General features: G+C 38.1%; 1 protein-coding gene across 1 annotated transcript in view; it reads left to right on the top strand.

Annotated features, from left to right (window-relative positions):
* sugct (succinyl-CoA:glutarate-CoA transferase) overlaps nucleotides 1-16734 on the top strand; it is a 125017-nt gene that overhangs the window by 26557 nt on the left and 81726 nt on the right. Inside the window, exons 7-9 of the mRNA XM_046847056.1 lie at nucleotides 5815-5906; nucleotides 6056-6199; nucleotides 16180-16275. Coding sequence (XP_046703012.1) covers nucleotides 5815-5906; nucleotides 6056-6199; nucleotides 16180-16275 — 332 coding nt within the window. The remainder of the gene's footprint in view (nucleotides 1-5814; nucleotides 5907-6055; nucleotides 6200-16179; nucleotides 16276-16734) is intronic.

The following is a 16734-nucleotide window of genomic DNA, read 5'->3' as shown; positions in this document are numbered from 1 at the left end:
AACAATGAACCTGTGATTTTTAAAGGTATTCAGATAACACTGTACCGTTTCTACTAGCAGTGAATGTGCAATCATATTGGTTAAGACTCTGGTGGATTGATCAGGGCATTAGTGTCTAGGGTTGTTCAAGTCCCAGCACTGACAATCTGCCACTGGGGCCCTGAAAAAGACCCTCAACCCCCTCTGCCCCAGGGGTGTTATATGATGGCTGATACATTTTTAACAAGCTGAGATAGATGCTATGCTGTATTGTTTATGTAATAAATAAAGGCTTTTCTTTTTATAACCGTAAACAAGTCATTTACTGTCATATACTGTTGTTGAGGTGTGTTGCGATTAGTGATTCAACCATAAGAGCCATGCTCAACCGCCCAACAGTGGCAGTTTGGCTGTCGTGGTGCTTCAACCCCCTAACTTCTGCTTAGTAAACTTAGGCTGCAACATTCAATTTCAATTCAATTCAGATACATTTAATTTTATTTCCATAGTATTTTTCACAATGGACATTGTCTCAAAGCAGTTTTACAGAATGAAAGAATTATAGAACGAAATGCACTTAGATTTAAATTTCTGTTTTTATAGGGATATGTATTTTAGGGATATACGGTATTTGTTGTCTAAATAACTGGCAACAAAAGTGAGTACACCCTAAGTGATAACAGCTGTATGTCCTGTAACTGTGCAAAGCCACAATTTCTATTCATTATGTTCATGTTTTTGTCTGCTTGACAGGACCATACAAATTTGTGTATCTTGTGTTAGAGCAGTTAAAATTTTATGCTTTGAGTACAATTCTCTCATACTGACCACTCACTGTTCAACATGCACCCCATGGCAAAGAAACTCTGAAGATTTGAGAATTACAATTGTTGCTCTCTATGAAGATGGCCTAGGCTATAAGAAGATCGGTACAGTGGCCAGGGTCATATAGGGGTTTTCTAAGACAGGTTCCACTCAGAACAGGCCTCGAAATGGTCGATTAAAGAAGTTGCTGTGCATCAGGTGCAGAAGCTGGCTTCAATAAAACAGATGCATGAGTTCTGACAGCATTTCTTTAGAGGTTTTCCAACATGAAAACCACCCCAAACACACCTCAAAGATGACAAATGCCTTGCTGAAGGTGAAGGTGATGGAGTGACCAATTATGTCTCCAGATCTGAATGCTATTGAGCACCTGGGGGTGCATCCTCAAGTAAAAGGTGGGGATTGTCATTATGGATGAGTGGAAGAGGATCCCAGAGGAACCTGTGCAGCTCTGGTGAATTTCATGGCAATGAGGTTTAAGACAGTGCTGGATAAAAATGGTGCTCACACAAAATATTGACACTTTTCACTCACTTTTGTTGCCAGTTATTTTGACAATAATGGCTGTATGTTGAGTTATTTTCAGCAGAGAGTAAATATGTACTGCTATACAAGCTGCACACTGACAAATCAAATATATCCAAGTTTATTTCTATAGTAGTGTCCCTTAAGAAGATATACCATAATTTCCGGATTATTAAGCGCACCCAAATATAAGCCGCACCCACTGAATTTTACAAAGATTTTTATTTTGAACATAAATAAGCCGCACCTGTCTATTAGCCACAGGTGTCTACATTGAAACATTTACACAGGCTTTAACGAAAGACAGTGTCTGTTACACGGCTTGTATCTAAACAGTAGCCTACCAAGAAAGTCATTGTTCACTGTCTTCCTCCTTCCTTTCACAACAATTTCTCTCGAGACTTTTTCTTTTGGCATCGTCGTGCGTTTAAAAATCACCATTGGTGAATCTTTTCTCCCGATGCCGTGCAGCTCAGAACACAGGTGAAGTGTGTTTTTTCATGCCTGGTTGTTTTCAGCGTGACGAATGATTCGCATTTCCTGTAGACAGTCCGAGTGAGCGGCAGGTCAAACGTCAGAGGAACCTCATCCATATTTATGATGTGGTGCGTCCCGATTCAGTGGGTGCGTAATTTAATATAAAGACTTTCATTGGTTCACCTTAACCCGTTCGGCAATTTTATTGGTCTGATGTTTTGGAGCTCAGTTTTTTGGCATGAAGCTTGTGAAACCGGGAAAAAACCCAGAAAAAATCCATAAATTAGCCACTTCATCATTTAGGCTGCGGGGTTCAGAGCGTGGGGAAAAAGTAGCGTCTTATAGTCCGGAAAATCCGGTAATAAAATGGTTGCTGAAATGGGAGGGGTGTACTCACTTTTGCGAGATACTGCCGTTAGTTACAAGACTCTACTGTATTTCAGTTTGTATGCTGTGCAGCCTTGCGGTTTTGTACGTCTAATGTCAGTTCTGTTGTATGAACTCAGCAGTTTGTTCACATTATGTAACTCTGCTTCATGGGTAACAGTGGAAGGCAGTACCATTATCCAGTGCTGCCAACATCTATGTTAACATTCTTACTATTTTCCTCTCAGCGTGATTGCTTTTTACATTTTTTATAATTTGCCTCCAGTCAAAAGTTGACTTTGATTTAGTTCTGCTGTGATTCGGTCCACTGTAGTGAGAACGCTGAGGGTAATAGCATCCATCTGAGTGCTCCAAAACTCTCCAACACCAAGCCGAACATTTGAGACTCCCAGAACGAAGTGTACCACTCTCAGGGACACAACGTCAATGCTGCACATTGTTCGTTCCCCAACGATGCATTTTTTAGGTCTCCATAACCCACTGAGACCGAATCCCCTGTTCCACAAAAGTGACAGTGTGCCCGTTTTTTTTTTGTTTTTTGTTTTATTACTCTGGTTTAATTTCTTTACAGCAAATTAAATACGATTAAGTGGCGTCTGAGAGCAACAGTTATTGTCAACACGTGTCCTTCGTTAAGTGGGTGTACACGTTCAGACACACTGAGGTTTGGAAAAGGATTCCTTTTGCATGCTGTCAGACTTTCCAGGACAGAAACTAGGCTGCATTAGAACTATAGCAAGGTGGACTTAAAGAAAGCTACTGTTTATTTAGACATTTATGGCGCTTTTTATTCCCAAACTATCTTGGTAGGATGAATGAGGAAAAAAAGGAGGATAAAACTATAAATGAATAAGCTGTATGAGAAGTTGGACACTAAGGAAGGAGAAAAGGATTTGTAGCGGATGTGCTGCAAGTTAGAGCAATAAAGGATGCAGATGGAAATGTGTTGACTAGTGAGGAGAGTGTGTTGAGAAGATGGAGGGAGAATTTTGAGCAGCTGATAATTGAGGAAAATGAGAGAGAGAGAAGGTTTGATGATGTGGAGGTGGTGAAGCAGGAAGTGGATAGGATTAGTAAGGAGGAAATGAGAGCAGCAATTAAGGGAAAGAAGCATGGAGATGTTTAGGAGAGATGGCAGTGAAGTTTTTAACTAGATTGTTTAACAGAATTTTGGAAGGTGAGAAGATGCCTGAGGAATGGAGAAGGTGTGTGCTGGTACCGATCTTTAAGAATAAGGGAGATGTACAGACCTGCAGTAACTACAGGGAAATTAAGTTGATCAGTCACACCATGAAGTTATGGGAAAGAGTAGTGAAAATCAGGCTGAGAGAAGAGGTGACCATCTGTGAGCAACCGTTTGGTTTCATGCCAAAGAAGAGCACCACAGCATTATTTGCTTTGAGAATGTTAATGGAGAAGTATAGAGAAGGTCAGAAGGAGTTGCATTGTGTATTTGTGGATTTGACGAAAGGGTACGACAGGGTAGAGAGAGGAGTTGTGGTATTGTATGAGGAAGTCAGGTGTGTCAGAGAAGTATGTGAGGGTGGTGCAGGACATGTATGAGGACAGTGTGACAGCAGTGAAGTGTGCAGTAGGAACGATAGACTGGTTTAACATGAAGGTTGGACTGCATCAAGGATCTGCTCTGAGCCCTTTTCTGTTTGCAGTGGTGATGGACAGGTTGACGGACGAGGTCAGACAGGTCTATAATGTTTGCGGATGATATTGTGATTTGTGGTGAGAGTAGGGAGCAGGTTGAGAAGAGACTGGAGAGGTGGAGGTACACGCTGGAGAGAAGGGGAATGAAAGTCAGTAGGAGTAAGTTAGAGTACATGTGTGTGAACGAGAGGGAGGGCAGTGAAGTGGTGCGGTTGCAGGGAGAAGAGGTGGAGAAGGTGGAGGAGTTCAGGTACCTGGGGTCAACAGTGCAAAGTAATGGAGAGTGTGTTAAGAAAAGAGTGCAGGCAAAGTGGAGAAGAATGTTGAGCTTTTCGTTGGACGTGACTAGGATGAACAGGATTAGAAATGAGTTTATTAGAGGGACAGCGCATGTAGGACGTTTTGGAGACAAGGTGAGGGAGGTGAGATTGAGATTGTTTGGACATGTGCAAAGGAGGGACATGGGGTATATCAGTAGGAGAATGCTGAGGATGGAGCCGCCAAGTAGGAGGAAAAGAGGAAGACCAAGGAGGAGTTTTATGGATGTGGTGAGGGAAGACATGCAGGTAGTTGGTTTGAAAGAGGCAGATGTAGAGAACAAGGGGGTATGGAGATGGATGATCCGCTGTGGTGACCCCTAATGGGAGAAGCTGAAAGAAGAAGAAGAGCATACAGTTAAATTAAACTGATAATTATTCATGCCTGATGGTCCTGGAATAGCAAAATAATTTTTTGATTGTTTAATGTGGTGGGTTCTGGGAAATGATAGTCATCTGATTGATTTGTGCTGTGGAATTTTAGTATTTGCTCTCAAAAAAAGACATATTTTTCTTGTAATAAATTGGCACACAATCATATAGTCCAACTGAATTTTCTTAAAATTCCAATGATGACAATATGCTCAGAAGAGCTGTTGGTATCTTTGTTGTTCAGTGAACTTTAAATGAATTTGAATCACTTTTGCCCATTTACACCATTAGAAAGGTACCAGTCATTTAATATCATTAAAAAGTGTTCAAAGGGATCATTTGCATGCAAAACATTTTTATTCTCCTGATTGTTTATGCATTTTACCCGTTATGTGATTCGCACATTGAATTCCGTCTGTCTCTTTACTCTATAAACCCCACATGAAACATTTCATTTCCTTGTTCATCTTTTTTGTTCTCAAACATTCAGCTTCTGAAGCAGCCAACTATGCTCTGCCTTAGGCTTTCGCTTGTTTATTTTGCTCTGGCAGTCAGAGCTTTGGTTTGGGCATCTTGTCCTGAAGGCTCATTCTTTGGAACATTTTCTCTCTCCGGCTTTCATTAAAGTAACAAGTGTTTAGAAGTGTTTCTTTTATTTATTTTTTTATTGTATATATATCTGGCTTTACCGATTATTGCATTCCGGTGGTGTTAAAATGTGATTTTTTTTTGCCAGGAGTTGTGAAGGCTATTTAAATTTGTTTGAATTCGAGCCTTTATTAAATTGTTTTGGGCATATTTTGCTCAACTGGGTAAATATTGCAGTGTTGACAGCTTGTGAAGGTCTTTTGGGGAATACACAGCTTAATCGTGCATATCAACAGCCTGAGTCTATGTAAAAGGGAGGGTAGTTAAATGGCCAAAAAATAAGACCACACACACATTTTCCGTCATACAAAATTCAGGGTGCACAATAAGATCGATATTAAATAAATACACAGCTGTCCCGACTGCCGCAAATGAGTTCGAACATATTTAGGTTGTGATCTTTTGCCAAATGACGTGTTGATTTAAACAGTGTTTGGCTGAGACTTTTAGTCAGGTATAGAAGAAAGGATACTTCTAAAGCTTTGTTCACTTTCAGGTGAAATACACCGAAGCTGCCCAGGATTCCTGGAGATTTACACAAAGCTTTGAAATGTCAGGAATTGTTTTCTTTATACGAATGAAGGGATATTATAAGCATTCACTTTTATTGTGTGTGTGTTTATAGGCTATGGTCAGACTGGATCCAAGTCACATAAACCAGGATATGACTCTATAGCATCTGCTGTGTCTGGGATGATGCACATTACAGGGCCTGAGGTGAGAAAAGCTAATGCAGGTACCGTCATGTTTTGCTAAGACATGATCTGCTTTATATCTGGTCAAATTTAAATTTGGGATGTTTTATAAGCAGGATTCAGAAACATTACCTCACATGTTAGCGTCATCATGAACTATGTGTCTTAAAGGATGGGGATCCAGTGAGGCCTGGAGTTGCCATGACTGATCTGGCCACTGGGCTGTATGCTCAGGGAGCAGTGATGGCTGGCTTGCTGCAGAGACAGAGGACAGGAGAAGGTCTTCACATTGACTGCAATTTGCTTTCATCTCAGGTCAGTTTTATTTGTTTCCAAAGTGTCTGGTGACCTCTTCCAGGACATTCTTTTAATCTAAAAGGCCTTTTTTTACAATATTCGGAAGATGTCTTAAGCCTAAGTGAGTTTTAACTCACTTACGCAACTGAGCAGCTGATCAGCTCAAGATTTTACTAATGCAGCTTGAGGTGCTGGGATTTGAGCTCACAACCTCCTGATCAGATATTCAACAGCATAACCACTGAGCTATAATTTGTATCTCTTTGATGCCACAGTTTCTTTACTGGAGCAATAACAAAGAAATGCTATAGATTTATCTTTATATATACATTTAGCTAAATGTGAATGATTTTTATTTGCATTTTGAGTCAGTCATTATGTTAAAGGCCATCATACGTGCTTTAGACATGTCTCTCACACATAAGAAAGCCTTTAATCCAAGAGAGATCTGTTGTGAGACCATGTGCCATTTATCAAGGTAGATAAAAGTGCTTTGAAAGCCCACACTGCCTTTGTGTACAATGGGAAGGCTAGCAAAATCATAATTATATAATAATGCATTTGAGCAGTTTGTAGTTTTAGAGCAAAGTATGCTAATGATACTTACAGTATGGGTAAACAGAATACACAGAACTATGTGGAATACACACAATTATTTTCCATTCCACTGAATCCTGTCTTTTTAAGTGATCTGTGTTGTAAATACAGCTGGTCCAGCATCGACTGTCCCCATCCCTTATGCTTCACAGACATTGTTGTGTGTTTGAGTGTTAGTTTCCTTAATGATAATTAAGTGAGCTGTCACATAGTTTGCGCAAATGGAAAAACATGTGAAACGAATCCGACAGATGGCCATTGTAAACTTACGCAACGTCTCTCGGCATAAGCGTGAATTCAAGGTGATATTGCTCCGGAGTGAATTTTCTCATGAATGATGCCCGATAGGTATATTGTATATCGTTTCTGAGTTCTGGAAAATCATCCCCACAGTAAAGCATGGTGGTGGTGGAATTGTGATGTGGGAACGCGTCTCAAGATCGCTGGATACAAATCATAGAAGAAATCATAGAGTAGAACTTACACTGTGTAAGATATTTGAGACTGAGGTAGAGGTCTAGGAAAATAACCTAAGTGTACTGCCAAAGCTACACCCGAGTGGCTCAGAACTGAAGCAATTGGCTTTAATTCGATTGAATCTTTGGTAATGCTTATACATTTCAGTTTGCCAACATTTTCTACTCAAATATTTTTCTCAGACAATACATATTCAAGCTGAGTGGTTAAAATGATTGGAAGGTCGTGAGTTCAAACTACCACTGCTAGGCCCTTAACCCTCAACTGCTAAATTGTATAAAGGAGAGAAATTGAAGCTGGATAATTGTGAATGCTCTTAGAGCTGTAGTCTTTTTTTTTTTGGCTTGACCTGCATTAAAAATCCAAGATAATTTTCTTCTTTAGCTCATGAGTGAAGATGAATATCTCTGGTGAAGGCCATAAACAGTGTACAGTTGTAAATTTGCATCAAAAATTGGCACATGATCATGGGAGAGACATAACATAAGTAAACATGGCAGATGCTGACAAAGATTATGCTCTAGCACCACAAATAAGACTGTTTAAAACACTAATGCTTTCGAAATCAATAGAGTGTGAAACAGCATACAGTTTACATGTCACCAGGTGAAAGTGGCTGTCTCTTGACAGCATGTTGCTGCGATCCCGGAGGCGAGTTTACTCCAGAGCGAGCTTTCATTAGGTGACGAGGTGATGTCTGAGTCAGATGTCAACACTGTTGCTGTTACTGAGTGCTTTATGCGCTGCTTGTGCATTTCCTACCTTGTAAACATACAGACTTCCAGTTTGGCTCAAGCATATCTCAGACTGTTCCCTGAACTTCTGTGGTAATGCAGCGTTCAAGCTTCTGAACTAGGGACCAGACGGATGTGATTATAAATCTCGAGACTGCCAAAATGTTTCATCTTTGTGTATCTTTGGACAGTATCATGACTCGCTTCTAGGCCACTTTCGGGGGAATAGAAGGTTTTTTTCTAATGCGTGCACTCTTCTGCAGGCAATGTAATTCATTGTTCTTGTTCTCTACGCTTTAATAGATTAAATGAATATTTTGCATTTTGGTCTACAGATGGAACTTGATGTTCCGGATTGTTCTTATTGGTTAGGGTTTTATTTTGGAGATGGTTTTATAGATATATCTGATGTTCTGGATTATTCCCATTATCTTTCTCGTCCTACAATCATTCATGCATACCGCATTAACTTGCGGGTTTGCTTTTCTGCATGTTTGTGAAAATGAATTTCTCTTTTTAGAACATTCTGGAGCAGTACCCCTCCTCACCAGCAGAGCTCAGTATCATCTGAGTGCTAGTTTTGTTCACTTCCTGTTTTTAGTGTAGTTGCATTTCCAGGTCGTGGACTATAAAAGCAGTCCAGAACTGATTCCTTCATTCTCGCGTCAAAGAGAGAACCAGAAGACGATCGCAGAAGCTTGGCCAAGTGGTGGATTTTTCTGCTTGAATAGCACACCCTTATATACTTTTATTTTTATTTTTTATCTGATATACCGCATATCACATATAAGCACGTATAAAGTGTGTTTATTTTTCTATTTACAGACCAGACCAGAGCAGGAGAGAAACATCTTTGCTACTTGTTTGTAGGTTTATTAGATGTTTGTTGCTTGATGTCTTATATTTTCTTCCTTTTTGGCCCCCAAAAAATGGGCTTTTTGAACAACCCTATAAGCCAATTCAGAATGTAGAATGACTTATTTCCTTAATTTCTTGCGGTGCAAAATACTGCAATATTGGTGTTGGCGTATTTGAGTATATTATCACTCAAACATGCATTAAATGTTGGCTCTGTGAGTAATATAATTGTTATTGTTTAACACTGTATAGAAAGTATATTTCCCAATAATGATGCTCCTGTTTGCATTTTGCTTTTTAGGCTTTTCTAACTTTTTTCTTTTCTGTGTTTAATCCATGCACTATATGGACAAAGGTTTGGACACCTTGAACACATCACATTTTGCATTTAGTCCAAATTTGCAGGTATAGCAACATCCACTGGTCTGGGAAGATGTTCTACTAGATACTGATGCTTGTGGAGATCTGTGCTCATACAGCAACCAGGGTGTTAGTAAAGTCAGGTACTGATGTAGGTGAGGTGAGGAGGCCTGGAGTGCAGTCAGCTTTCACATCCATCCCAATAGTGTTCAATAGGGATGAGGTCAGTGCTCTATAGCAGACAACTCAAGATCTTCCATTCCAACTCATGCAAAGCATATCTTCATGGAGCTGGCTTTGTACACAGAGACAATGTCAGGTTGGAACAGGTTTGGGAAAGATCTCATGCTGCCCTGTCCAGGGAAATATACAATTGTGTACCTAAAACATGGTAACAGTTTGGGGAAGAACTGCTAGAAAAGTCATTGTTTTTGTTCATACAGTTTGAAAATATGATGTATAGGTTGATGTTTAACACAAATAAAGTAGACAGAAAAGCCAATTAAGCATGTGAGACAGAATTATTATTAATCGTTCATTTTTCTAGACAAGTGATCCAAATATGAAAGGGTTCACAAACGTTCAAACTCCACTGTAAACACTGTAAATTACAATGCTGTCCATCTTTTGGTATTTAGTTCTCTCCATCTTATTTTAAAATGTATTTTATTTAAAAATATTTGTAGTTCAAAAAGAAAATTCAATTTTTTTTTTCCAATCCAAACTTTACTCGTATTGAAAAAAGGGAAGATCTCTATCGGTGGTCTTTTCACAAATGCCATGAAACAGATTTGAATCCTCTTGTTCCTCTTTTTCAGACAGATTTCATTGTTTCCACATAATTATTCTTTGTAACACAGGACCCAACTTGGATATATGAATGCTTCTGTGTGTCCATTTCCAACAATAGAAGTCTCTCTGCTCTACACATTTTAGTTTCATATGAAATAAAACTGTGATGGCTCAAAATAACAATTATATATGATTTATTTCAATCTAATTACTCCTTAGTCCATTGACATTTGTGGTAAATTACAGAAATAAATCATCCTCTTGTACATAAAATACTGCAAATACAAAATCTATTTCAATAGAACCTTTTACATAATGTGGCTTTTAAAATCCACTCAGAACTTCTAAGAAATTTGGCACCAATTCTCACATTAACTAATTTCCGTAGACACACACAAACACTTTGCTCTGGCAAAATAGGTAACAGAAGCTTCTCTGAACCTGGATTGCTTTAGTTAAACTCACATACAAGGATAATACTTTTATTTTAACCCTTTGAAGGTATGAAAACAGAACCAGAAACACCAGATCACAGCACTTTCTATTATTCTCAATTACAATGCTGTAAATGTAAAACTAACCAAGTCTATTTCTAGACATTTGTAACTGTTCCAAGCTGTTATTAATGGCAAAATAATTTTTCATTTACATCATTTGATTATTTTTTTATTTAATACTTGAAATTGCAGACTAAATACGATTAGAGTTCCATGATTTTACTCAAGATTTACAATCTACATTTATATACTGTACATTATCTAGATGTTTTTATTATCATTCATTTCCTCTCCCCTCATGACTTCTGTGATGGGGGAAAAAATGATCCATGATGCAGTAGTCATATTTTCATGTAAGTTTTATTCCTTTTATTTCACAGCAGTTTGCTTAGAATTACAATTTGAATCCTATTAAGTGAGTGGCATTACTTTTTTTTTTTAATAGTAATGTGTTGGCTTTTCTTTGTTAAATAACTTATATTATAAATGTATAAATAGTTAGCACTCCTTATTCAAGACCCTGTGAATTACATTTTACTAAAGTACCCGTACCTATAGGAACGAGTACATTAAAAATGTATCCAGAGCTGCTGTTTTGTGGCTAAAAGCAGTGGTATAAGTATAAATAAGTGTCAATATTACTGTATTAAATGTAGCTTTATATATATTAGTATGAAACAAATCCACTGTCACTAATATTGGTGCTGGATTTTTTAATTTTCACACATTACTAAATAGGAGCAGTGGTGATGGACCCTGTTGAACCTCTGTCTGTCTGGACTGCTTTTTTTTGCCACAGGGAGTTAGGTAATGCATTTTATATGGCAGTAATATGTACGTTTCCTCTTCAACTGAATCAAACTTGACTTTTTCACATTAGTGCCTCAGATAAAAGCTCGTAAAGACTCGCTTCAATCCTGCAATTCGTCTGTTAACCTTCACGATATGCGATGAGAGTTTGGAATCAAATTCGCCCGTCACGTCCAGATGCTTTAGATGCGCGAACAAATTTAAAAAAGCGCTGGAACATGTCAGCACGGCTATTTTTCCTTCCTCTTGCCCCTTAACTGACATCTTGGCACTTTGAGCAGAACTAAACTGTGAGTCCATGTCTCTTGGATGATACCGATTCAACTGAAGGATGTGGTTTTCAAGAAAGTGTTCCCATAATGCAACTGTTTGTAGCCTGTCTGTTGTGGTTTACTTCAATTTTCCTTGGACTCCCATCTCTCTCCTTCCCTTTCCACCATGTTCTGTGAAGAATTTCTTGGACCCCTGCCCTTCTTACTCCTCATACATTTTTAATTGTCTGCCTTGTTCTGTTTTGCTTTGGCTCGGCTGAACTTTAAAGCTAGGTGCTCTGAGGCTCTGTTGTAGCTGTTGATAAATGGGCTTGCTTCTGGTATTGCTAATGGGCCCGTTTTGGATGCGGGGTGTATCGGGTCCATCTCTGTGGCTGCGGGGCCACATATCTAAGCATCCCAGGAATTCTGACCTTCTTCCTTTATGTCAACAAAACTAACCACTGATCCTCTTGGAAAATATAATTGAGAAATGTTTTTCCTTGCATTCCCAGTTATTGCTAGCATTTATACGTATATTAAATAAATTCCTCTTGGTTCCACGTTGAATTGATTGAAAATCCGTAATGGGAGCGTTGTTGAAAGTTTGTCCGTAATAATTCCCTAATTTGAACCATAACTCAGTAAGGTACTAGTTAAGACAATTGGGAGCAACTTTTGTTTTTGGCATTAGGCGTACATTTTACGGCAATGACCAAGCTGCTACTGATGCTAAGCGGAAACAGGTTGGGGGGTAAAAATCCAAGTTTTTGGACTCGAGTAAAGTTTTGTTTATGTTTCTAGTGGATTAGCTCCTTTTCATGGTAAGTAAAAACAGCTTGAAAGATTTCACTTAGATGTGATGCCAAGTACAAGACTAAATCTTAAAAAAAAAAAAAAAAAGAGGAGGGGGAAAAAAGAGGGAAGAGAGATCCACGATGTGTCTTTTTGATTCTTTCAATTCTGTTCTAATTGGGAATAATGAGGTTGGAAAAACATGTGCGTAGCAGATTTATCACCAATATCTGCTGTTCCTGGCGATTTCTTGGCAACGGCTACCTCGTAAAATATAATGGTGTTTAAATGAAAAAGGCAGCATGATTAGTGCACATAAAGAGTTGCGAATGTGAGGTGAATGAATGAAGCTTTGGCATTATGACTCCCTCTGTGGGGTCTTCAGAGAGTGCAGTTTTTAGATTATTGGTGAGAAGTGGAAAGGGACAGCGTTTCTAACCACGAGAGCTGTCTGAGAGTTTCCCATTGGGAGCGATGCTGAATGAAATTGAAAGCAGTTGTGGATCAAAGCTAGCAAATAAATTTAAACGATCATGTCATGAATATAGATGTTGCTTTGCTGTTTTGGAGCAATAAAGAAAATGGGATTCTGATGAAAAGTAATCATTTGGTTGGTTCAGTTCAGGGTAAAATCTAATTTGAACCTGAGCTAGTGTGCATGCCTTAGCTGTACTACTTGCATACTACTGCTTTAAAGTAGGTATGATTGTTAATAAATACAGTAGTAAATGTGAAGTGTTAATGTGTTCAGCTGTCAAGAGACACCAGAACTCTTTGTTGGTATTTTGATAATGGTGGTAAAAAGTGCTGTCTAATGGATCACTCTAAAATCTTTCAAAAGTGTTCAAATATAGAGAAACACATCTGTATTTGCTATGAAGTGGAGGTGGTAGCTTAGTGGATAAGGCATGGACATTGAAGCTGAAGGTCATGAGTTCATATCCCAGCCATACCAAGAGGCCCCTCCTTGGCCCCTAAACAAGGCCCTTGACCCCATATGCGCTTAGTTGTATGAATAAGATCAATGTTAATCGTTCTGGAAAAGGGCGTCTGCCAAATGTCGGAAATATAGACGTTTAGGAGGACGGTATTTTCTAGCACTTATTTGACCTGTTTGGGGTTTTTTTTATGTAAAAAGTGCTACACATCCTTTAGTGTATGTATCCTACATTTGCAAACTAGTGAACCAGTGTTGATTTATTAATTGATTGAGAATTCAAAGCATTTTTGTACATCGTTTTGGATACAGGCATCTGTTAAATGGCGTAAATGCACGTCTATGAAGGCATGTAGCAATAGTAGCATATCACAATATTGTTTATGCTTTTAAAATGACTTCACCTGCAGGACGATGACCGTTCGGTGGGAAATTAAGACAAAAGATGTTTTTCGAACTTCTCTTGTAATCATATTAAATTGATTTTCCATTATATTTGCAAGAAATTCAAATTTCCCTTTGGCATCTCGCATTTGCCTTTTATTCACTATTTTTCTACAACATGTTGTGTTTTGCTTATAGTCCACAACACATTTTTATTCAATTTTTTTTTATTTTTTGTAGTTACAATCTAATGCCAGAACGTCCGCAAGAAGTCAGTTCCTGGTATCAATCATGTTAAAGCTGCTATAAACAGTCCACACTACACCAGCCTCTCTTCTCTCACTCTTGAAGTTAATCGGACAAATACTGCGGCTTGTCATGTTCCTGGGGAACTGTAAATCATAATTGTCTCCATGCTTGGGCCATGCTTTTTAAATCACGAACTCTAAAGGAGACTTCTTCATGGATATTAAATAAACGTGTCCTTACTGAAGACTTCACCATGTCACCAACCAGTATTGGGTGAAGTAAATCATTCCTGTACATGAGTAAAAGGACTAATTCTTGTGTATAGGTTGAGTAAAGTACTTATGTTACATTTATATTTAAGAAGGTTCAAAATAACTTTTTTGCTATTAAAGGTCTTTGAACGATAAAAATAAAAGCATTTGTCTTGGCGAGCAGATTGAATAATTGATGCAATTAAATGCTTGTCTTATGCATGTTCAAAAAAATAAGTTTTTTATTTTATCTTAAGTTACACAGTTGGAGAAACCTTACAACACACACACACACCAGAACGTGGTGTTACACTTGCACTCTCGCAATGGTTTCTTATTTAACAGCATTTACGATTTTACCTCAGAGTAGAGGTCGAACGATAGTGTTTTTTTTTCTTATATCTAGGTTGGATCGTATTTGCCGATAACCAATTAATTAATCAACTGGTAGATTTTATAATGGATACTGGATAAAAAAACAAACAAATACTCAATGTAAAATATTACTGAACTCTATAAAAAAAAAGTACTGAATCATGAAAATGCACTACATTTAATAAATATGAATATATTAATCATATTAATAAATATTAAGGAAAATAAGACATGCATTTAAACTGAAACAAAAATGAACACTTCAAATAAATGTTACTTCTAAATTAAATAAAAAACACACCAACAAACAGCACAAGGCATCGGTGATTCGCCTCTAGAGGCCGCTCTTGTACAATATAATGACATCTGACCTTCTCGTACACTCGAGCCACAGACGCAGCCCGGAAAAACTATCGATATGGATTTTTGCCAATAGTTCCAGCAATCAACTGTCGGTGCCGATTAATCGCCAAAACCAATAACCCAGTCGACATCAACTTTAGAGCGGTGAGGAATGGCATGTTTTTTTTTTTCCTGAAAAAAATGTGGTGTGAAGGTTTCTGAAGATTAAAATACTCTAAAATACAGATATTTCAACGTAAAATACTTCCTAGCTGTTTACATTTGATATCTGCAACAACAAAAGACGTGCCTAAGAAGTGTTTTGATCTATAGAAGGAAGTCTCCAGTGTCAATGAGCATCAGTTGGAAAATGCTTTATTTCTGTCAATTACTGTCAACATATTGTATGTACTTTTTTGTTGAATGTGTTTTAGGTTTTAATTGTGTTTCAATCGAGAGCATATAAATGAGCTATTACTATAACGGCAGTTATAATAATCAACATTTTTGGACCAATTTGGAGAAGTGTGAATTCACTGCTCTGTATTATATAAAGAGCAGGAAGTAAGAAGTTACTGTAGATGGAAAGTAAAAAAATAATTGATTGCAATGTTGTGGCAGTGTTAAAAAAAAATTCATTAGCAATATAAAATATATATATATATATTTTTGGCAAGTATCAAAATCAAAACTACCTCAGTACAGGAGAGGGTGCTTTTTAAAGACAGAATAGGATAATCAGTGGATCAGAGCAGCTGTGCTGTAATACATGGGTTAAATGCAAGGTTCTGAGCCAGACAGGATCACTGTGGCGGTCTGTCTGGCCTTGAACAAGTTGGGCCTTTTTTTCCTGGAGGCTCTGCATGCGACACTGCGTCAAATCTTCACAGACCTCCTTTAATCTCGGCAAGTTTTCCGTCTTTCTGTCAGTGTTTGTGGCCACAGTTTTGAAGACCTTTTTTTTTTTTCTCTCCCTTCACATCACAAAAATATTATTTCAGCTGCCTTGTCTTCTCTTTTTCTCACCTGGGCATCATAAAATCCGCCTTTGTTCTTCACACAGATGAGCTAGTAAATTAAATCTCAGGGGTTTTTTTTGGGCTGCTCCAGTGATCACTATATTGTCCGGTTAAAGTTTTATTAGTTCTGACTTCTTAAGTATACTGGCTTGAATCTTAGTGAACACTTTACAAACAGCAAAACGCTTTGAAACTGTCCAGAAGCAGGGTGTAATGAGTTTACTGACAGATCGACCAATTTAAACTATTCTCTGGTTTGTGCTTTCTCAGGTGGCTTGCCTCACACACATTGCCGCGAACTACCTCAACGCTGGAAAAGAGGCCAGAAGATGGGGAACAGCTCACGAGAGTATAGTCCCATATCAGGTATGAGACAATGCACTGGGATGATGATGTTGAAATAATGTGCTTTTGAATTGGATATTAATTAAACAAAAGTGACTACAGCATAAAAAGGAAATTGTATAAACTTAATATAATAGTGGTATTAAAAAGAAATCAGGGATTTTGATCAAACAAAATGTAAAATGTTTATATATAAATGTGTATATATAAATTATCGATCCTGTTCCTGTGTTAGTAAAGTCAGGTGCTGATATAGGTGATGTGAGGAGGCCAGGGGGTGCAGTCTGCGTTTACATTTATCCCAAAAGTGTCCAGGAGGGTTGGGGTCAAATGGCTATAGCTGGCCTCATGATTTTCCACTCCGATCCATGTAAATCATATCTTCATAGAGCTGCAATGTGATTTTGCTCATTGTCATGCTGGAACAGGTTTGAGTCTGCTAGTTCAAGTGCATAGAAAATTGTGTGCCTCTGAACGTAT

Source organism: Silurus meridionalis, chromosome 4, assembly GCF_014805685.1.
Source record: "Silurus meridionalis isolate SWU-2019-XX chromosome 4, ASM1480568v1, whole genome shotgun sequence".
NCBI classification, from domain to species: domain Eukaryota; kingdom Metazoa; phylum Chordata; class Actinopteri; order Siluriformes; family Siluridae; genus Silurus; species Silurus meridionalis.
Note: the sequence above shows the minus strand (reverse complement) of the source record. Positions and strands in the feature narration are given on the sequence as shown.